Below are 17,412 nucleotides of genomic sequence, written 5' to 3'. Positions count from 1 at the left end.
GGGGGTTGGTTGTGTGGGTGGTGGGTTTTACTGTTGGGGGGTATTTGTATTTCTTTCATGTAATTAACAAGAGTCCATGAGCTAGTGACGTATGGGATATACATTCCTACCAGGAGGGGCAAAGTTTCCCAAACCTTAAAATGCCTATAAATACACCCCTCACCACACCCACAAATCAGTTTTACAAACTTTGCCTCCAAGGGAGGTGGTGAAGTAAGTTTGTGCTAGATTCTACGTTGATATGCGCTCCGCAGCAAGTTGGAGCCCGGTTTTCCTCTCAGCGTGCAGTGAATGTCAGAGGGATGTGAGGAGAGTATTGCCTATTGAATGCAGTGATCTCCTTCTACGGGGTCTATTTCATAAGGTTCTCTGTTATCGGTCGTAGAGATTCATCTCTTACCTCCCTTTTCAGATCGACGATATACTCTTATATTTACCATTTCCTCTACTGATTCTCGTTTCAGTACTGGTTTGGCTTTCTACAAACATGTAGATGAGTGTCCTGGGGTAAGTAAGTCTTATTTTCTGTGACACTCTAAGCTATGGTTGGGCACTTTATTTATAAAGTTCTAAATATATGTATTCAAACATTTATTTGCCTTGACTCAGAATGTTCAACTTTCCTTATTTCCAGACAGTCAGTTTCATATTTGGGATTATGCTTTAATTATCATATTTTTTGCTTACCTCAAAAATTTGACTTTTTTCCCTGTGGGCTGTTAGGCTCGCGGGGGCTGAAAATGCTTCATTTTATTGCGTCATTCTTGGCGCGGACTTTTTTGGCGCAAAAATTCTTTTCCGTTTCCGGCGTCATACGTGTCGCCGGAAGTTGCGTCATTTTTGACGTTATTTTGCGCCAAAAATGTCGGCGTTCCGGATGTGGCGTCATTTTTGGCGCCAAAAGCATTTAGGCGCCAAATAATGTGGGCGTCTTATTTGGCGCCAAAAAATATGGGCGTCGCTTTTGTCTCCACATTATTTCAGTCTCATTTTTCATTTGCTTCTGGTTGCTAGAAGCTTGATGTTTGGCATTTTTTTCCCATTCCTGAAACTGTCTTATAAGGAATTTGATCTATTTTGCTTTATATGTTGTTTTTTCTCTTACATATTGCAAGATGTCTCACGTTGCATCTGAGCCAGAAGATACTACAGGAAAACCTCTGCCTGCTGGATCTACCAAAGCTAAGTGTATCTGCTGTAAACTTTTGGTAGCTATTCCTCCAGCTGTTGTTTGTATTAAATGTCATGACAAACTTGTTAATGCAGATAATATTTCCTTTAGTGATGTACCATTGCCTGTTGCAGTTCCCTCAACATCTAAGGTGCAGAATGTTCCTGATAACATAAGAGATTTTGTTTCTGAATCCATAAAGAAGGCTTTGTCTGTTATTTCTCCTTCTAGTAAACGTAAAAAATCTTTTAAATCTTCTCTCTCTACAGATGAATTTTTAAATGAACACCATCATTCTGATTCTTTGGACTCTTCTGGTTCAGAGGATTCTGTCTCAGAGATTGATGCTGATAAATCTTCATATTTATTTAAGATGGAATTTATTCGCTCTTTGCTTAAAGAAGTACTAATTGCTTTAGAAATAGAGGATTCTAGTCCTCTTGATACTAATTCTATACGTTTGGATAAGGTTTTTAAAGCTCCTGCGGTTATTCCAGAAGTCTTTCCTGTTCCTAATGCTATTTCTGCAGTAATTGCTAAGGAATGGGATAGATTGGGTAATTCATTTACTCCTTCTAAACGTTTTAAGCAATTATATCCTGTTCCGCCTGACAGGTTAGAATTTTGGGACAAAATCCCTAAAGTTGATGGGGCTATTTCTACCCTTGCTAAACGTACTACCATTCCTACATCAGATGGTACCTCGTTTAAGGACCCTTTAGATAGAAAAATTGAATCTTTTCTAAGAAAAGCTTATCTATGTTCAGGTAATCTTCTTAGACCTGCTATATCATTGGCTGATGTTGCTGCAGCTTCAACTTTTTGGTTGGAAACTCTAGCGCAACAAGTATCAAATCGTGATTCTCATGATATTATTATTCTTCTCCAGCATGCTAATAATTTCATCTGTGATGCCATTTTTGATATTATTAGAGTTGATGTTAGATTTATGTCTCTGGCTATCTTAGCCAGAAGAGCTTTATGGCTTAAGACTTGGAATGCTGATATGGCTTCTAAATCAACTCTACTTTCCATTTCTTTCCAGGGAAACAAATTATTTGGTTCTCAGTTGGATTCTATTATTTCAACTGTTACTGGTGGGAAAGGAACTTTTTTACCACAGGATAAAAAGTCTAAAGGTAAAAACAGGGCTAATAATCGTTTTCGTTCCTTTCGTTTCAACAAAGAACAAAAGCCTGATCCTTCGTCCTCAGGAGCAGTTTCAGTTTGGAAACCATCTCCAGTCTGGAATAAATCCAAGCCTGCTAGAAAGGCAAAGCCTGCTTCTAAGTTCACATGAAGGTACGGCCCTCATTCCAGTTCAGCTGGTAGGGGGCAGGTTACGTTTTTTCAAAGAAATTTGGATCAATTCTGTTCACAATCTTTGGATTCAGAACATTGTTTCAGAAGGGTACAGAATTGGTTTCAAGATGAGACCTCCTGCAAAGAGATTTTTTCTTTCCCATGTCCCAGTAAATCCAGTGAAAGCTCAAGCATTTCTGAATTGTGTTTCAGATCTAGAGTTGGCTGGAGTAATTATGCCAGTTCCAGTTCCGGAACAGGGGATGGGGTTTTATTCAAATCTCTTCATTGTACCAAAGAAGGAGAATTCCTTCAGACCAGTTCTGGATCTAAAATTATTGGATCGTTATGTAAGGATACCAACGTTCAAGATGGTAACTGTAAGGACTATATTGCCTTTTGTTCAGCAAGGGAATTATATGTCCACAATAGATTTACAGGATGCATATCTGCATATTCCGATTCATCCAGATCATTATCAGTTCCTGAGATTCTCTTTTCTAGACAAGCATTACCAATTTGTGGCTCTACCGTTTGGCCTTGCTACAGCTCCAAGAATTTTCACAAAGATTCTCGGTGCCCTTCTGTCTGTAATCAGAGAACAGGGTATTGTGGTATTTCCTTATTTGGACGATATCTTGGTACTTGCTCCGTCTTTACATTTAGCAGAGTCTCATACGAATCGACTTGTGTTGTTTCTTCAAGATCATGGTTGGAGGATCAATTTACCAAAGAGTTCTTTGATTCCTCAAACAAGGGTAACCTTTCTGGGTTTCCAGATAGATTCAGTGTCCATGACTTTGTCTTTAACAGACAAGAGACGTCTAAAATTGATTACAGCCTGTCGAAACCTTCAGTCTCAATCATTCCCTTCGGTAGCCTTATGCATGGAAATTCTAGGTCTTATGACTGCTGCATCGGACGCGATCCCCTTTGCTCGTTTTCACATGCGACCTCTTCAGCTCTGTATGCTGAACCAATGGTGCAGGGATTACACGAAGATATATCAATTAATATCTTTAAAACCGATTGTTCGGCACTCTCTAACGTGGTGGACAGATCACCATCGTTTAATTCAGGGGGCTTCTTTTGTTCTTCCGACCTGGACTGTAATTTCAACAGATGCAAGTCTCACAGGTTGGGGAGCTGTGTGGGGATCTCTGACGGCACAAGGAGTTTGGGAATCTCAGGAGGTGAGATTACCGATCAATATCTTGGAACTCCGTGCAGTTTTCAGAGCTCTTCAGTTTTGGCCTCTTCTGAAGAGAGAATCGTTCATTTGTTTTCAGACAGACAATGTCACAACTGTGGCATACATCAATCATCAAGGAGGGACTCACAGTCCTCTGGCTATGAAAGAAGTATCTCGAATTTTGGTTTGGGCGGAATCCAGCTCCTGTCTAATCTCTGCGGTTCATATCCCAGGTGTAGACAATTGGGAAGCGGATTATCTCAGTCGCCAAACGTTGCATCCGGGCGAATGGTGTCTTCACCCAGAGGTATTTCTTCAGATTGTTCAAATGTGGGGGCTCCCAGAGATAGATCTGATGGCCTCTCATCTAAACAAGAAACTTCCCAGGTATCTGTCCAGATCCCGGGATCCTCAGGCGGAGGCAGTGGATGCATTATCACTTCCTTGGAAGTATCATCCTGCCTATATCTTTCCGCCTCTAGTTCTTCTTCCAAGAGTAATCTCCAAGATTCTGAGGGAATGCTCGTTTGTTCTGCTAATAGCTCCGGCATGGCCTCACAGGTTTTGGTATGCGGATCTTGTCCGGATGGCATCTTGCCAACCATGGACTCTTCCGTTAAGACCAGACCTTCTGTCTCAAGGTCCTTTTTTCCATCCGGATCTGAAATCCTTAAATTTAAAGGTATGGAGATTGAACGCTTGATTCTTGGTCATAGAGGTTTCTCTGACTCCGTGATTAATACTATGTTACAGGCTCGTAAATCTGTATCTCGAGAGATATATTATAGAGTCTGGAAGACTTATATTTCTTGGTGTCTTTCTCATCATTTTTCTTGGCATTCTTTTAGAATACCGAGAATTTTACAGTTTCTTCAGGATGGTTTAGATAAGGGTTTGTCCGCGAGTTCTTTGAAAGGACAAATCTCCGCTCTTTCTGTTCTTTTTCACAGAAAGATTGCTATTCTTCCTGATATTCATTGTTTTGTACAAGCTTTGGTTCGTATAAAACCTGTCATTAAGTCAATTTCTCCTCCATGGAGTTTGAATTTGGTTTTGGGAGCTCTTCAAGCTCCTCCGTTTGAACCTATGCATTCATTGGACATTAAATTTCTTTCTTGGAAAGTTTTGTTCCTTTTGGCCATCTCTTCTGCTAGAAGAGTTTCTGAATTATCTGCTCTTTCGTGTGAGTCTCCTTTTCTGATTTTTCATCAGGATAAGGCGGTGTTGCGAACTTCTTTTGAATTTTTACCTAAAGTTGTGAATTCCAACAACATTAGTAGAGAAATTGTGGTTCCTTCATTATGTCCTAATCCTAAGAATTCTAAGGAGAAATCATTGCATTCTTTGGATGTTGTTAGAGCTTTGAAATATTATGTTGAAGCTACGAAATCTTTTCGTAAGACTTCTAGTCTATTTGTTATCTTTTCCGGTTCTAGGAAAGGCCAGAAAGCTTCTGCCATTTCTTTGGCATCTTGGTTGAAATCTTTAATTCATCTTGCCTATGTTGAGTCGGGTAAAATTCCGCCTCAAAGAATTACAGCTCATTCTACTAGGTCAGTTTCTACTTCCTGGGCGTTTAGGAATGAAGCTTCAGTTGACCAGATCTGCAAAGCAGCAACTTGGTCCTCTTTGCATACTTTTACTAAATTCTACCATTTTGATGTATTTTCTTCTTCTGAAGCAGTTTTTGGTAGAAAAGTTCTTCAGGCAGCGGTTTCAGTTTGAATCTTCTGCTTATGTTTTTTGTTAAACTTTATTTTGGGTGTGGATTATTTTCAGCAGGAATTGGCTGTCTTTATTTTATCCCTCCCTCTCTAGTGACTCTTGTGTGGAAAGATCCACATCTTGGGTAGTCATTATCCCATACGTCACTAGCTCATGGACTCTTGTTAATTACATGAAAGAAAACATAATTTATGTAAGAACTTACCTGATAAATTCATTTCTTTCATATTAACAAGAGTCCATGAGGCCCACCCTTTTTTGTGGTGGTTATGATTTTTTTGTATAAAGCACAATTATTCCAATTCCTTATTTTATATGCTTCGCACTTTTTTTCTTATCACCCCACTTCTTGGCTATTCGTTAAACTGATTTGTGGGTGTGGTGAGGGGTGTATTTATAGGCATTTTAAGGTTTGGGAAACTTTGCCCCTCCTGGTAGGAATGTATATCCCATACGTCACTAGCTCATGGACTCTTGTTAATATGAAAGAAATGAATTTATCAGGTAAGTTCTTACATAAATTATGTTTTTTTTTTACAGGTAAAAGAGCTGATTACTTTAGGGCAATGCCTCGCAAAAGGCCCTTTTAAGGGCTATTTGTAGTTTAGTGTAGGTTAGGGGTTTTTTTATTTGGGGGGGGGGGGGCTTTTTTATTTTCATAGGGCCCTTAGATTAGGTGTAATTAGTTTAAAGCTTTGATAATTTCTTTTTTATTTTTTGTAACTTAGTGTTTATTTTTTTGTGTAAATTAGTTGTTAGTTTTTGGTAACTTAATTTTTTAGTGTAGATTTAAATTATTTGAGTAGGGTTAGGTGTTTAAATATATAATACTAGTCCTAAAGCCCGTGTACACGGCCATTTTTTGCAGTACAGCGGTACCACCCCTTGCTTTTTCTCTATCCCCCCTCTTTTTTGCTCTCTCTCTCCCCCTCTCTTTTGCTCTCTCTCTCCCCCCTCTCTTTTTTCTCTCTCTTCCCCCCTCTCTTTTGCTCTCTCTCTCCCCCCTCTCTTTTGCTCTCTCTTCCCCTCTTTTGCTCTCTCTCTCTCTCTCTCCCCCTCTTTTGCTGTCTCTCCCTCTCTTTTGCTCTCTCTTCCCCCCTCTTGTTTGCTCTCTCTCCTCTCGTTTGCACTCTCTCTCCTCTCGTTTGTTCTCTCTCTCCTCTCGTTTTCTCTCTCTCTCCTCTCTTTTGCTCTCTCTCTCCCTCTCTTTTGCTCTCTCTCCCCCTCTCTTTTGCGCTCTCTCCCCCTCTATTTTGCGCTCTCTCCCCCCTCTTTTGCTCTCTCTCCCCCCTCTCTTTTGCGCTCTCTCCCCCCTCTCTTTTGCGCTCTCTCACCCTCTCTTTTGCGCACTCTCCCCCCTCTCTTTTGTGCACTCTCCCCCCTCTCTTTTGCGCACTCTCCCCCTCTCTTTTGCGCACTCTCCCCCCTCTCTTTTGCGCTCTCTCCCCCTCTCTTTTGCTGTCTCTCTACCCCACTCTTTTGTGCTCTCTCTCCCCTCTCTTTTGCTGTCTCTCTCCCCTCTCTTTTGCTGTCTCTCTCCCTCCTCTCTTTTGCTGTCTCCCCCCTCTCTTTTGCTGTCTCTCTCCCCCTCTCTTTTTCTGTCTCTCTCCCCCTCTCTTTTGCTGTCTCTCTCCCCCCTCTCTTTTGCTGTCTCTCTCCCTCTCTCTTTTGCTGTCTCTCTCCCCCTCTCTCTTTTTCTGTCTCTCTCTCCCTCTCTCTATCCCCCCTCTTCTGCTCTCTCTATCCACCCTCTTCAGAGCTCTCGGCAGCCGGCCCCGGCATCTGGCCCCGCCCAGCCCCGCCCGTGTCACTTAATATAGTTTAATGTAATTTTATTATAATAGGGTAGGTTAATTATTACTTTAATATAGTTTAATGTAATTTTATTATAATAGTTAGAATAGCTTAATTATTAGTTTAATATAGTTTAATTTAAATCTAAAGGTAAGTTTAAATTTATTATAAGATATGGATGAGTTAATATTTAATATACAGTTAGCGGGTTGTTAGGTTTAGGGGTTAATAGGTTAATTTAGTTTATGGCGATGAGGGGGGCTGGCGGTTTAGGGGTTAATACATTTATTTAGTTGCAGTGGGCTCCGGGAGCAGCAGGATAGGGGTTAATAACTTTATGTAGGTGGTGGCGGTGTAGGGGGCGGCAGGGGTTATAAGTATAATGTAGGTGGAGGCGGTGTCGGTCGGCAGATTAGGGGTTAATAAGTGTAATGTAGGTGGCAGCGGTGTAAGGGGCGGCAGATTAGGGGTTAATAAGTATAATGTAGGTGGCGGCAGTGTAGGGGGTGACAGATTAGGGGTGTTTAGACTCAGGGTACATGTTAGGGTGTTAGGGGTAAAAATTACTTTATTCTCCCATACGAATCAATGGGATATCGGGCAGCAGCAAACATAAACTTTGACTGCTTTCAGACTCCCATTGATTCCTATGGCATCCGCCGCCTCCAGGGCGGCGGATTGAAAACCAGGTACGCTGGGCCGGAATAGTGGCGAGCGTACCTGCTAGGAATTTGTTAACTAGCAAAAGTAGTTAGATAGTGCCGAATTTGCATTCGGAACATCTGTTGTGACGTAAGCATCGATCTGTGTCGGACTGAGACCGGCGGATCGTATGTTACGTCACAAAATTCTACTTTTGCCGGTCTGTAGCCTTTGATAAATAAGGCGAATCAAGCTCTCCACAATTACGCTGCGGAATTCCAGCGTATTTGCGGTTGACGGCTTGATAAATAGAGGCCATTGTGTACACTTTCTTTGAATAGGAAGCAGTAGTAATGTCCTTATTGGCTCATACTACAATGTGCTGGTGCGCTATCCACAATGCTGTTTTTTCTTTTAACACGTTTGAAAACCAGATAATAATTTATTTAATCATAAAACTAAAAAGGATTGGGACTCAAACCTTAACTTCTCCAGTTGAAGGAGGTTTCCTATGTATAAACCAGGGTTTTTCAAAGTATTTAGCAGTGGCCCTGCCCTTTGACAAAATTGACAAGCCAGCACCTCCCCCATAACAGATGTTTATTGTTTTATGTTTAATGGAAGTTTAGTTTTAGTTTGCAGAATTTATATCTGATCCAGGGTTCACACACACAGATCTCTAGAGCAGATTCTGCTTAACCAAAAGAATTGCTTCACTCACATTTCAATTTGCACTTATTGACCAAAACAACAAATGCAACACAGATTCTGAGCGATTTTGACCTCAGTGTCTTTGTTCCACCTACACCCTGCTCTTTGCCTTATTCCACCATGACATGGCAAGTGTCATTGTAAGCTGCGGCTTGTGGTTTCCATAGAATAGTGCAAAGTGTCACTGCTCTCACGCCTCCCCTTAAATGCCACTGGTAGAAACTGATGGTTGATCAATTTTAAAATTAGATAGTTTTAAGTATCATTCTTCAATTTTGTGGATGTTAAGCCATAAGAGGAATTTTAAGTATGATCTTTGTCATAACCTTCTCTTGTACCAATGGGTCTTGACTAATATATAAAGCAAACCTAACCAAACAATATTTTGTTTCTTGTTTTCTATATCTTTCTCTTCACTATCCTTCTCTCCCTCATTTTTCTCTCCTCATCAGAAATTAAAATAGCCCCAAGAGGATGTATATAGATCTTGACCCCTCTTCTTTTATAGTCATAAGGTCTCTCCACATAGCTGACCCCTATTCATATACCACATAGACTGAATTAAGACTCTGGTTCCTTCTGCCAGACATGCCTTGGACTGCTTGTGGGTTGTGTTTTTGGTGCCTTGTAGTCTTTGTCGATGTGTACCAGGTGTTGTGATATTTGATGTTTACCATGTTTCTGGAATGGGCTTACCTGGTCTGCAATGTTTCGGATCCTCAGCTTCTCTTTCCCTCATGGTCTATTAGTGGCATGGTCTGGTAGTGGAAGGAATTACATAATTTTATGTGTGCACATCCATGCAAGGGTTACATTTTCTTGGCCTCACTATTGGATCTACTACCTAGGAAATCAGGCACTTGGTGAACCTTCTGAAGCAAGAATTAGGCCATCAAAACATTTGCATTTGCAAGGAAGTAGTAGACTGCTGATCACCAGGAAGAGTGGGACTTAATTTATGGCACTAACCGAACACTGTGTTTAACAAACGCTGTTTATATAACTAAGAATTGTAACACACTTTGTGTGTTTGATTCTTAACTGTGCGGAAATCCAGATACTTTTTATGATGCAAAAAAGTTTTGTTACTCATTGTATCCATTATCCGTAAGGAGTTCTTTAAATAAAGTGCAATACCCAGAGTTGTTGAGGCTCTGGAATATGTGAGTATATTGACACAGGTGTATTGAATTAAGCAAGTTTAACAGTTTCACACTATGGTCCTGCTTTCTTTTCTCTTTTGAGGAATCTTCACTGGAAGACTTCCCATATAAGGACTGCGTTATTTTCATTAGTTAATTCTTGCACTGATATTGCCTATTTGGTTTTGGTTTGTATAGTAATATTGGTTCACTATTCACCCTTTTATTGCCTGCTGGATCTAGATTTTTAAAGACACAACAGAAAAGAAAATATAGTTAAATCAGACTTTACTTATCCTTTCAGGCACAAATCTCAGTTTCATTCCAGATCTCCAAAAATCTCAATTTGGAAATCTTAGACACAGTCTAAGAGGAGAGGCCCTGAAAGATTTACCAGATGAAATCACAATAATGGTTTGCTTACTGGGATATCAAGGTTATCCTACTTCAAAGAAACCTTGGTACGTACATTGCAGTCTCCTGGTTTCCGGGTTCTTAATAGTATTGAAAGGCCCCTATTTACTAAAGGTCTTGCGGACCTGATCCGACAGTGCGGATCAGGTCCGCAAGACCTCGCTAAATGTGGAGAGCAATACGCTCTCCGCATTTAACATTGCACCAGCAGCTGGTGCAACGCCGCCCCCTGCAGACTCGCAGCCAATGGGCCGCCAGCAGGGGGTGTCAATCAACCCGATTGTACTCGATCGGGTTGAATTGTGGTGATTCCTGTCCGCCTGCTCAGAGCAGGCGGATAGGGTTATGGAGCAGCGGTCTTTGTGACCGCTGCTTCATAACTGCTGTTTCTGGCGAGCCTGAAGGTTCGCCAGAAACACGGGGCATCAAGCTCCATTCGGAGCTTGATAGATAGGCTCAAAGAGTCTACTGTGTTATAAATATCTTATTTCCACAATTTCACAAATCCAGCGTTCCTAGACCAGGTTCTCAAGATTTTGGTAAGCTGGGCAAGGTGGTAAATGAGACCCATACAGGAGAACTTCCTCAGTAAATGGAGGCTGCATCTTTCATCAGATTCCTTTTCCAGTACAACTAAGGTGGCATAATGGATTGGTTAATAGACACATAGTCAAGGGAGAGGTTCCCCCATATTAGAATGAAAATGGATAAATCTAACTACAGAGTAAACCTCTGTTTGCACCAGGGAGACCACTTAGGTAACTATTAGTATTGAATAAAGGGAGGACACAGGAAATGTGTGAAATAGATAACTTTTATTGACAATTTATGCTACACAAAGAAATGATTATACATTAGGTAATACTAAGCTTTGATTGTTAATGGCTTGTTAGTTGCAAAAGATGGCACACACTGGCAGGGAAGAATATAACAGTCATCACACACAGGAGGAACTTCATCTCATCAGGTGGCAAACACTTTGTAGAGGATGTTTAAAGGAACATTAAACCCCAATTTTTTCTTTCATGATTCAGATAGAGAATACCATTTTAAACAACTTTCTAATTTACTTCTATTATCTAATTTGCTTCATTCTCTTAATATTATTTCCTGAAAAGCATATCTAGATAGGCTCAGTAGCTTCTGATTGGTGGCTGCACATAGATGCCTCATGTGATTGGCTCACCCGTGTGCATTGTTATTTCTTTAACTAAGGCTATCTAAATAATGAAGCAAATTAAATAATAGAAGTAAATTGGAATGTTGTTCAAAATCGTATTCTCTGCCTGAATTTTGAAAGAAAATATTTGGGTTTAAAGTCCCTTTAAGTCATCTCAACAGGAACAGTCCAGGTTCAACAATGATGATACCCAAAAAGCAACACTTAAAGGGACACTGAACCCAAATTTTTATTTTGTGATTCAGATAGAGCATGCAGTTTTAAGCAACTTTCAAATTTACTCCTATTATCAATTTTTCTTCGTTTTCTTGGTATCTTTATTTGAAAAAGAAGGCATCTAAGCTTTGTTTAGGTTTAGAACTCTGGACAGCACTTTTTTATTGGTGGATGAATTTATCCACCAATTAGCAAGGACAACCCAGGTTGTTCACCAAAAATGGGACAGTATCTAAACTTACATTCTTGCATTTCAAATAAAGATACCAAGAGAATGAAGAAAATTTGATAATAGGAGTAAATTAGAAAGTTGCTTAAAATTGCATGCTCTATCTGAACCACAAAAGAAAAAATGTGGGTTCAGTGTACCTTTAACCAACTTCTTTCAGTCTGCATCACAACAGGAACAGTCTAGGTTCAACACTGTGATGATACCCAAAAGCAACACTGAACCAAACTTTCAGTCTGCATCTACCTCTCCCTACATGGTGTCAGGGAGACAGTTGTGGCTTGCCTGCAGCTCTTTGCCCCCCCCCCCCCTTCCACAGAACCACAGAACTAACTTTTTATTACAAGATTGTGAGCAATATATTAACAAACAGTGATGTAGTTACTTTCCTGCCAGTTGTTTAAAAACATTATATTAAAGGGACAGTTTACTGAAAAATTGTCTCTCCTTTAATTTGTTCCCAATTATCCACTTTACCTGCTGGAGTGTATTACATTGTTTAAAATTATATCCATTACCCTTATATTGGCATTTAAAATAGTTCATTTAGCCTGTGGTATCCCCACCCATCCTGAAAGTTTTTGGCCTCAAGGCCAAGCTTAACACAGTCAGCAGAAGAAATTACACAGTGGGTATATAAGAGATAATAAAGGTAATAAAATGTTAATTTTCCATTGTTCTCTCCAAGAATTGGTGATTGGTTTATGGATAGATATAAGCTAAAGAAGCAAGTTTATGTACACAATGTGGTAAAGTAATAAGATCTGATTATACCTACAAGCGCAACCCATTTTATTAGGTTGTGGCTTCAAAACACAAAATCAGCTAATTCATATACACAATTAAACCTTAAAAAGCAAATCTCATACATTTTATACTCTGCAGCTGGTAAAAAAGTAATTGGAAACACATTAAGGGAAAAATACGTGTCTTGCAGGTTTAGGGGCACCGCACACTTCTTTGGTCTTACCGCAAACCGACTTACGTAAACTTCGTAAAGTCTTTTTTCTATGGGACTTCCATAGCGCCGGTATTACGAGTCTGTCCTGGGAGGCCAAAAAGTGAGCGGTACACCTTACCCCGTCAAGATTCCTAACACATTTTAAAGTCAGTAGTTATGAGTTTTACACTACAACGCCGTAGCATAAAACTTATAACTAAAGTGCTAAAAAGTACACTAACACCCATAAACTACCTATTAACCCCTAAACCAAGGCCCTCCTGCATCGCAAATACTATAATAAAATTTTTAACCCCTAATCTGCCGCTCCGGACATCGCCGCCACTATAATAAACATATTAACCCCTAAACCGCCGCACTCCCGCCTTGCAAACACTAGTTAAATATTATTAACGCCTCATCTGCCACCCCTAACATCGCCGCCACCTACATTATATTTATTAACCACTAATCTGTCGTCCCCAACGTCGCCGCCACTATATTAAATGTATTAACCCCTAAACCTAACCCTAACCCCAACACCCCCTAACTTAAATATAATTTAAATAAATCTAAATAAAATTACTATAATTAACTAAATTATTCCTATTTGAAACTAAATACTTACCTATAAAATAAACCCTAAGCTAGCTACAATATAACTAATAGTTACATTGTATCTATCTTACAGTTTATTTTTATTTTAACTAGGTAGAATAGTTATTAAATAGTTATTAACTATTTAATAACGACCTAGCTAAAATAAATACAAATTGACTTGTAAAATAAAATCTAACCTAAGTTACAATAACACCTAACACTACACTACAATTAAATAAATTAACTAAATTAAATACAATTAAATAAATTAAAATAGCTAAATCACAAAATAACACTTAATTACAGAAAATAAAAAACAAATTACAGATCTTTAAACTAATTACACCTAATCTAATAGCCCTATCAAAATAAAAAAAGCCCCCCCAAAATAAAAAGAAAACCCTAGCCTAAACTAAACTACCAATAGCCCTTAAAAGGGCCTTTTGCGGGGCATTGCCCCAAAGAAATCAGCTCTTTTACCTGTAAAAAAAAAAATACAAATACCCCCAACAGTAAAACCCACAACCCACACAACCAACCCCCCAAATAAAAGCCTAACTTAAAAAACCTGCCTGAAAAGGGCATTTGGATGGGCATTGCCCTTAAAAGGGCAGTTAGTTCTTTTGTGGCCCACAGCCCTAACCTAAAAATAAAACCCACCCAATACACCCTTAAAAAAAACTACCACTAACCCCCTGAAGATCGACTTACTGTTCTGAAGACCGGACATCCATCCTCAAGGAAGCGGCAGAAGTTTTCATCCAACCAGGCCGAAGTCCTCAACGAAGCCGGGAGAAGTCTTCATCCAAGCCGGGCGAAGTGGTCCTCCATACGGGCAGAAGTCTTCATTCAGACGGGATCTTCTATCTTCATCCATCCGACGCGGAGCGGCTCCATCTTCAATACATCCGACGCAGAGCATCCTCTTCATCCGGAGTCTTCTTACTGAATGAAGGTTCCTTTAAGTGATGTAATCAAAGATGGCGTCCCTTAGATTCCGATTGGCTGATAGAATTCTATCAGCCAATCGGAATTAAGGTAGAAAAAATCCTATTGGCTGATGCAATCAGCCAATAGGATTGAATTTCAATCCTATTGGCTGATCCAATCAGCCAGTAGGGTTGAGCTCGCATTCTTTTGGCTGTTACAAATGCTCCCTGGCTCAGCAGAGCATCAAATGAAAGATAAACAGAGCACTCTGAAATAAATCACTGAAGAAAAGGTTTAGGCACGCAAACTATGAAAATTCTGCTCTCTGACTCTGTTCCAAGTCTGTCAGTGCACAGCCCCGGGCCGCATGCCTACCGCTTCTAATGGCCAATCACCTCTGCACTCCGCCCACCCCCAGACCCCCGCCCGCTCTCCCCTCCTACCTCTTCAGTGTGCACTTAGTGTACCGTAACCGTACCGGTCTGGTGGGCATCATACGTGGCTCCTTCACTTTAGAGACAGTGTCAGACAGTCATGCGGTCAGGTGCCAGGCATCCCCCTCACGATTTCCCAGTTCCCGTTTAGAGAGACAGCACAGCAGTGAGTGACTCCACTGCTCCACACGTCACTGAGTGAGCACAGATAGGCAGGCAGGTTTAGGCTAGCAGCGCAACTTCGCAAGCCCCATGGCACGCTCACAACATTCATAGTGAAATTGGGCAGGGGACGAGCAAAGTACAAACAAACAAAAGCAGCCGGGAAAACTATTTGTTGAAATTGCAGCGCTGGCTCAAGGGGCAAAAAAATTAAGTGTATACAACTTCCCCAGTCCCACTAAGGTTCACAAATTCCGGCCCTTCTAATAAAAAAATCTATGCATCTCTACATTGTATTTCTTTGAATTTCAATAAAAAATTTTTTTTGTGGTGTCACCCCCTGGAGGGTGTCACCCAGGTGCGGCCCGCACCCCCCTAGTGACACCACTGTTTCTTTGTATGTTCAGTCTACAGGAGAAGAGAGCATGGATGGACACAAAATCATTTTTCCAAAGAACATGAAAAAGATGGAAAAAGAAGTTGGGGCAGTATGTAGAAGGGAAAGTGTAGGAATATCAGTGTTTGCCTTTAATTTTAAAACGCCATTGGATGGAAAAAAGTGTGTACTGGCTTACAGCATCAAAATCCTTGCAATTTATTTTCCCCATTTTACTTTTTCATGCAAATAAAAATATGCACTCAAGGGGTTGTCCTATTTAAAACTGATTAATAGGTATCACTGAAATGAGTTTTAAACTTATATTTTGCAAAACACTCACTAGTTTATATCTGTAGTTATCTGAAGTAAGAATCTTTATATTATCTACCCAAAAAAATCTATTCTTACCAGGGCCACAATATGGCTATCCTGAGTGATAATTTATAACGTTTATCTGTGCTTGTAGGAAAGAGCCTATAAAGCTCTTCAATAGGAAGATAGATCCTCATGAAGAAGCCCTGAAGATTCTAAGAGGTCAGATGCCCAGTCGACCACTCACTGGACCAACGCAAGTGTCAAACATGTCCTACGTACCAAAGGTAACCTTTCCAGACTACCCTTCTCAAGAGAGGACTGAAAGTGGTGTAAAAGAGAAGGTTAAGTCTAACATGCAGTCCTTTAACTGACTTTCTTTAGGTTTGTAGTAATATCATGTATAGAAATTGCATTCTGTCATCATCCCATATGTAACACAATTTGTAGCAGAGCTTCTCCATATTTTAGTAATTTTAAGCTAAAAGGTTCTTTATAGTTATATTTATTTTTGCTGCGGTTCATCTACGTCAGTGTTTCTCAACCACAGTCCTGAAGTTCCCCTATCAGGCCAGATTTTCATGATATCTTAACTAGAGCGCTGGTGAAATAATCAGCTGATCAGTAACCATGGTTACTAACCTGCTCTCACCCATCAGCTGATTATGTCACCTGTGCTAGAGCCCAGATATCATGTAAATCTGCCCTGTTATGGGTAGTTAAAGACTGGAGTTGAGAAACACTGCTCCACATTCATTGCCTTTTTTAAATAAATACTTTTTGTGTTGGTTTGGTCCTTGGTGTTTTGTATTTGTCTGCTTTTCTGTATTTTTAATATATGCTAAGCACCTTCATTGTAATCTGGAACATCATATTCTTACACAGCAGTACACAGGGCATGGGTAGACATCTCCCAGACCTTCTCATTTGCTGGTCTTAATCAATTCTCTAAAAAAGTGCGCTGAACCCTGAACGCCCCTGAGAGTGGCAAGCTACCTCTCATAGAAAAAGAAGTTCTCTTGAATGGAATATCTTGCAGGGGAGAGCAAATGTAATAGGAAGTGCCCAACATTGATAGCTACATGATTTTAAGCAAATATAAATCAAATTGAGCTGTTTTTAGTGCACTTTAACTTGCATTTGCCCCTAGCTTTGCATACATGTCTCTTTCAATCAATGCAATAAGTGCATAAATTTGGCAGGATACAACAGCGAGACCTGAAGGTATAAAATGCTTATAGAGTATGAAGAGATCTGTAAGAAAAATCCTGTTTAGCCACTAATTTTACTAGAGAAAAATAAAATATTTAAGTTTTTTACTTTTTTATACAATTTTAACTACGGTAGTTATTTTAGCTACTTATTTCTTTCATAAAGGTGGTGAGAGTCCGCACTCCATTACTCCTGGGAATTATACGCCTGGCTACTAGGAGGAGGCATAGATCCCAAAACTCCAAGAGCCCTTAAAACTCCTTCCACCTTACTGGAAACTAGTCTTATCTTTGCCTCTGCAGGAGGAAGGTGAAGAATTGAGGAGCACCAGATGTTTTTCTGTGAGAGGGGCCCTCAGACTGATTTAATGTCCATGTTCCCTCAGAGAGCTACTGTTTGGACAGAGGGAAGCTTTTGGAGTATGGGGTAGTGGCACAATTACACTTAGTAGGAGTTAGTCACAAGCCTGCCACAGGTGTCACGGGAACCAATCCCTCGCCTCTTCCTGTTAGTTCTTTGCTATACTCCACTGTCAGGGTTTTTTCCTGACTTGTTTGCCATGTGCTGCTGGCAGCCATTTTACTCACCTCTCTTCCTGACTTGGTGCATTGTGGGGGATGCTGCTCACTTCCTGCACTTCCTTTTATGGCCAGACTGGTTTACATCATCCATGTGAGACAGGATGCAGTCTCAGAATTGTGATGTCATCACTTATTATTTAAAGG

The 17,412-nt window shown here is 40.2% G+C and overlaps 1 protein-coding gene across 1 annotated transcript in view; it reads left to right on the top strand.

Annotated features, from left to right (window-relative positions):
- MYO15A (myosin XVA) overlaps nt 1–17,412 on the top strand; it is a 628,913-nt gene that overhangs the window by 396,941 nt on the left and 214,560 nt on the right. Inside the window, 1 exon segment of the mRNA XM_053694925.1 lies at nt 15,630–15,762. Coding sequence (XP_053550900.1) covers nt 15,630–15,762 — 133 coding nt within the window.

Source organism: Bombina bombina, chromosome 11 (genome assembly GCF_027579735.1).
Source record: "Bombina bombina isolate aBomBom1 chromosome 11, aBomBom1.pri, whole genome shotgun sequence".
NCBI classification, from domain to species: domain Eukaryota; kingdom Metazoa; phylum Chordata; class Amphibia; order Anura; family Bombinatoridae; genus Bombina; species Bombina bombina.
This window is presented reverse-complemented; position numbering and strand designations above follow the sequence as displayed.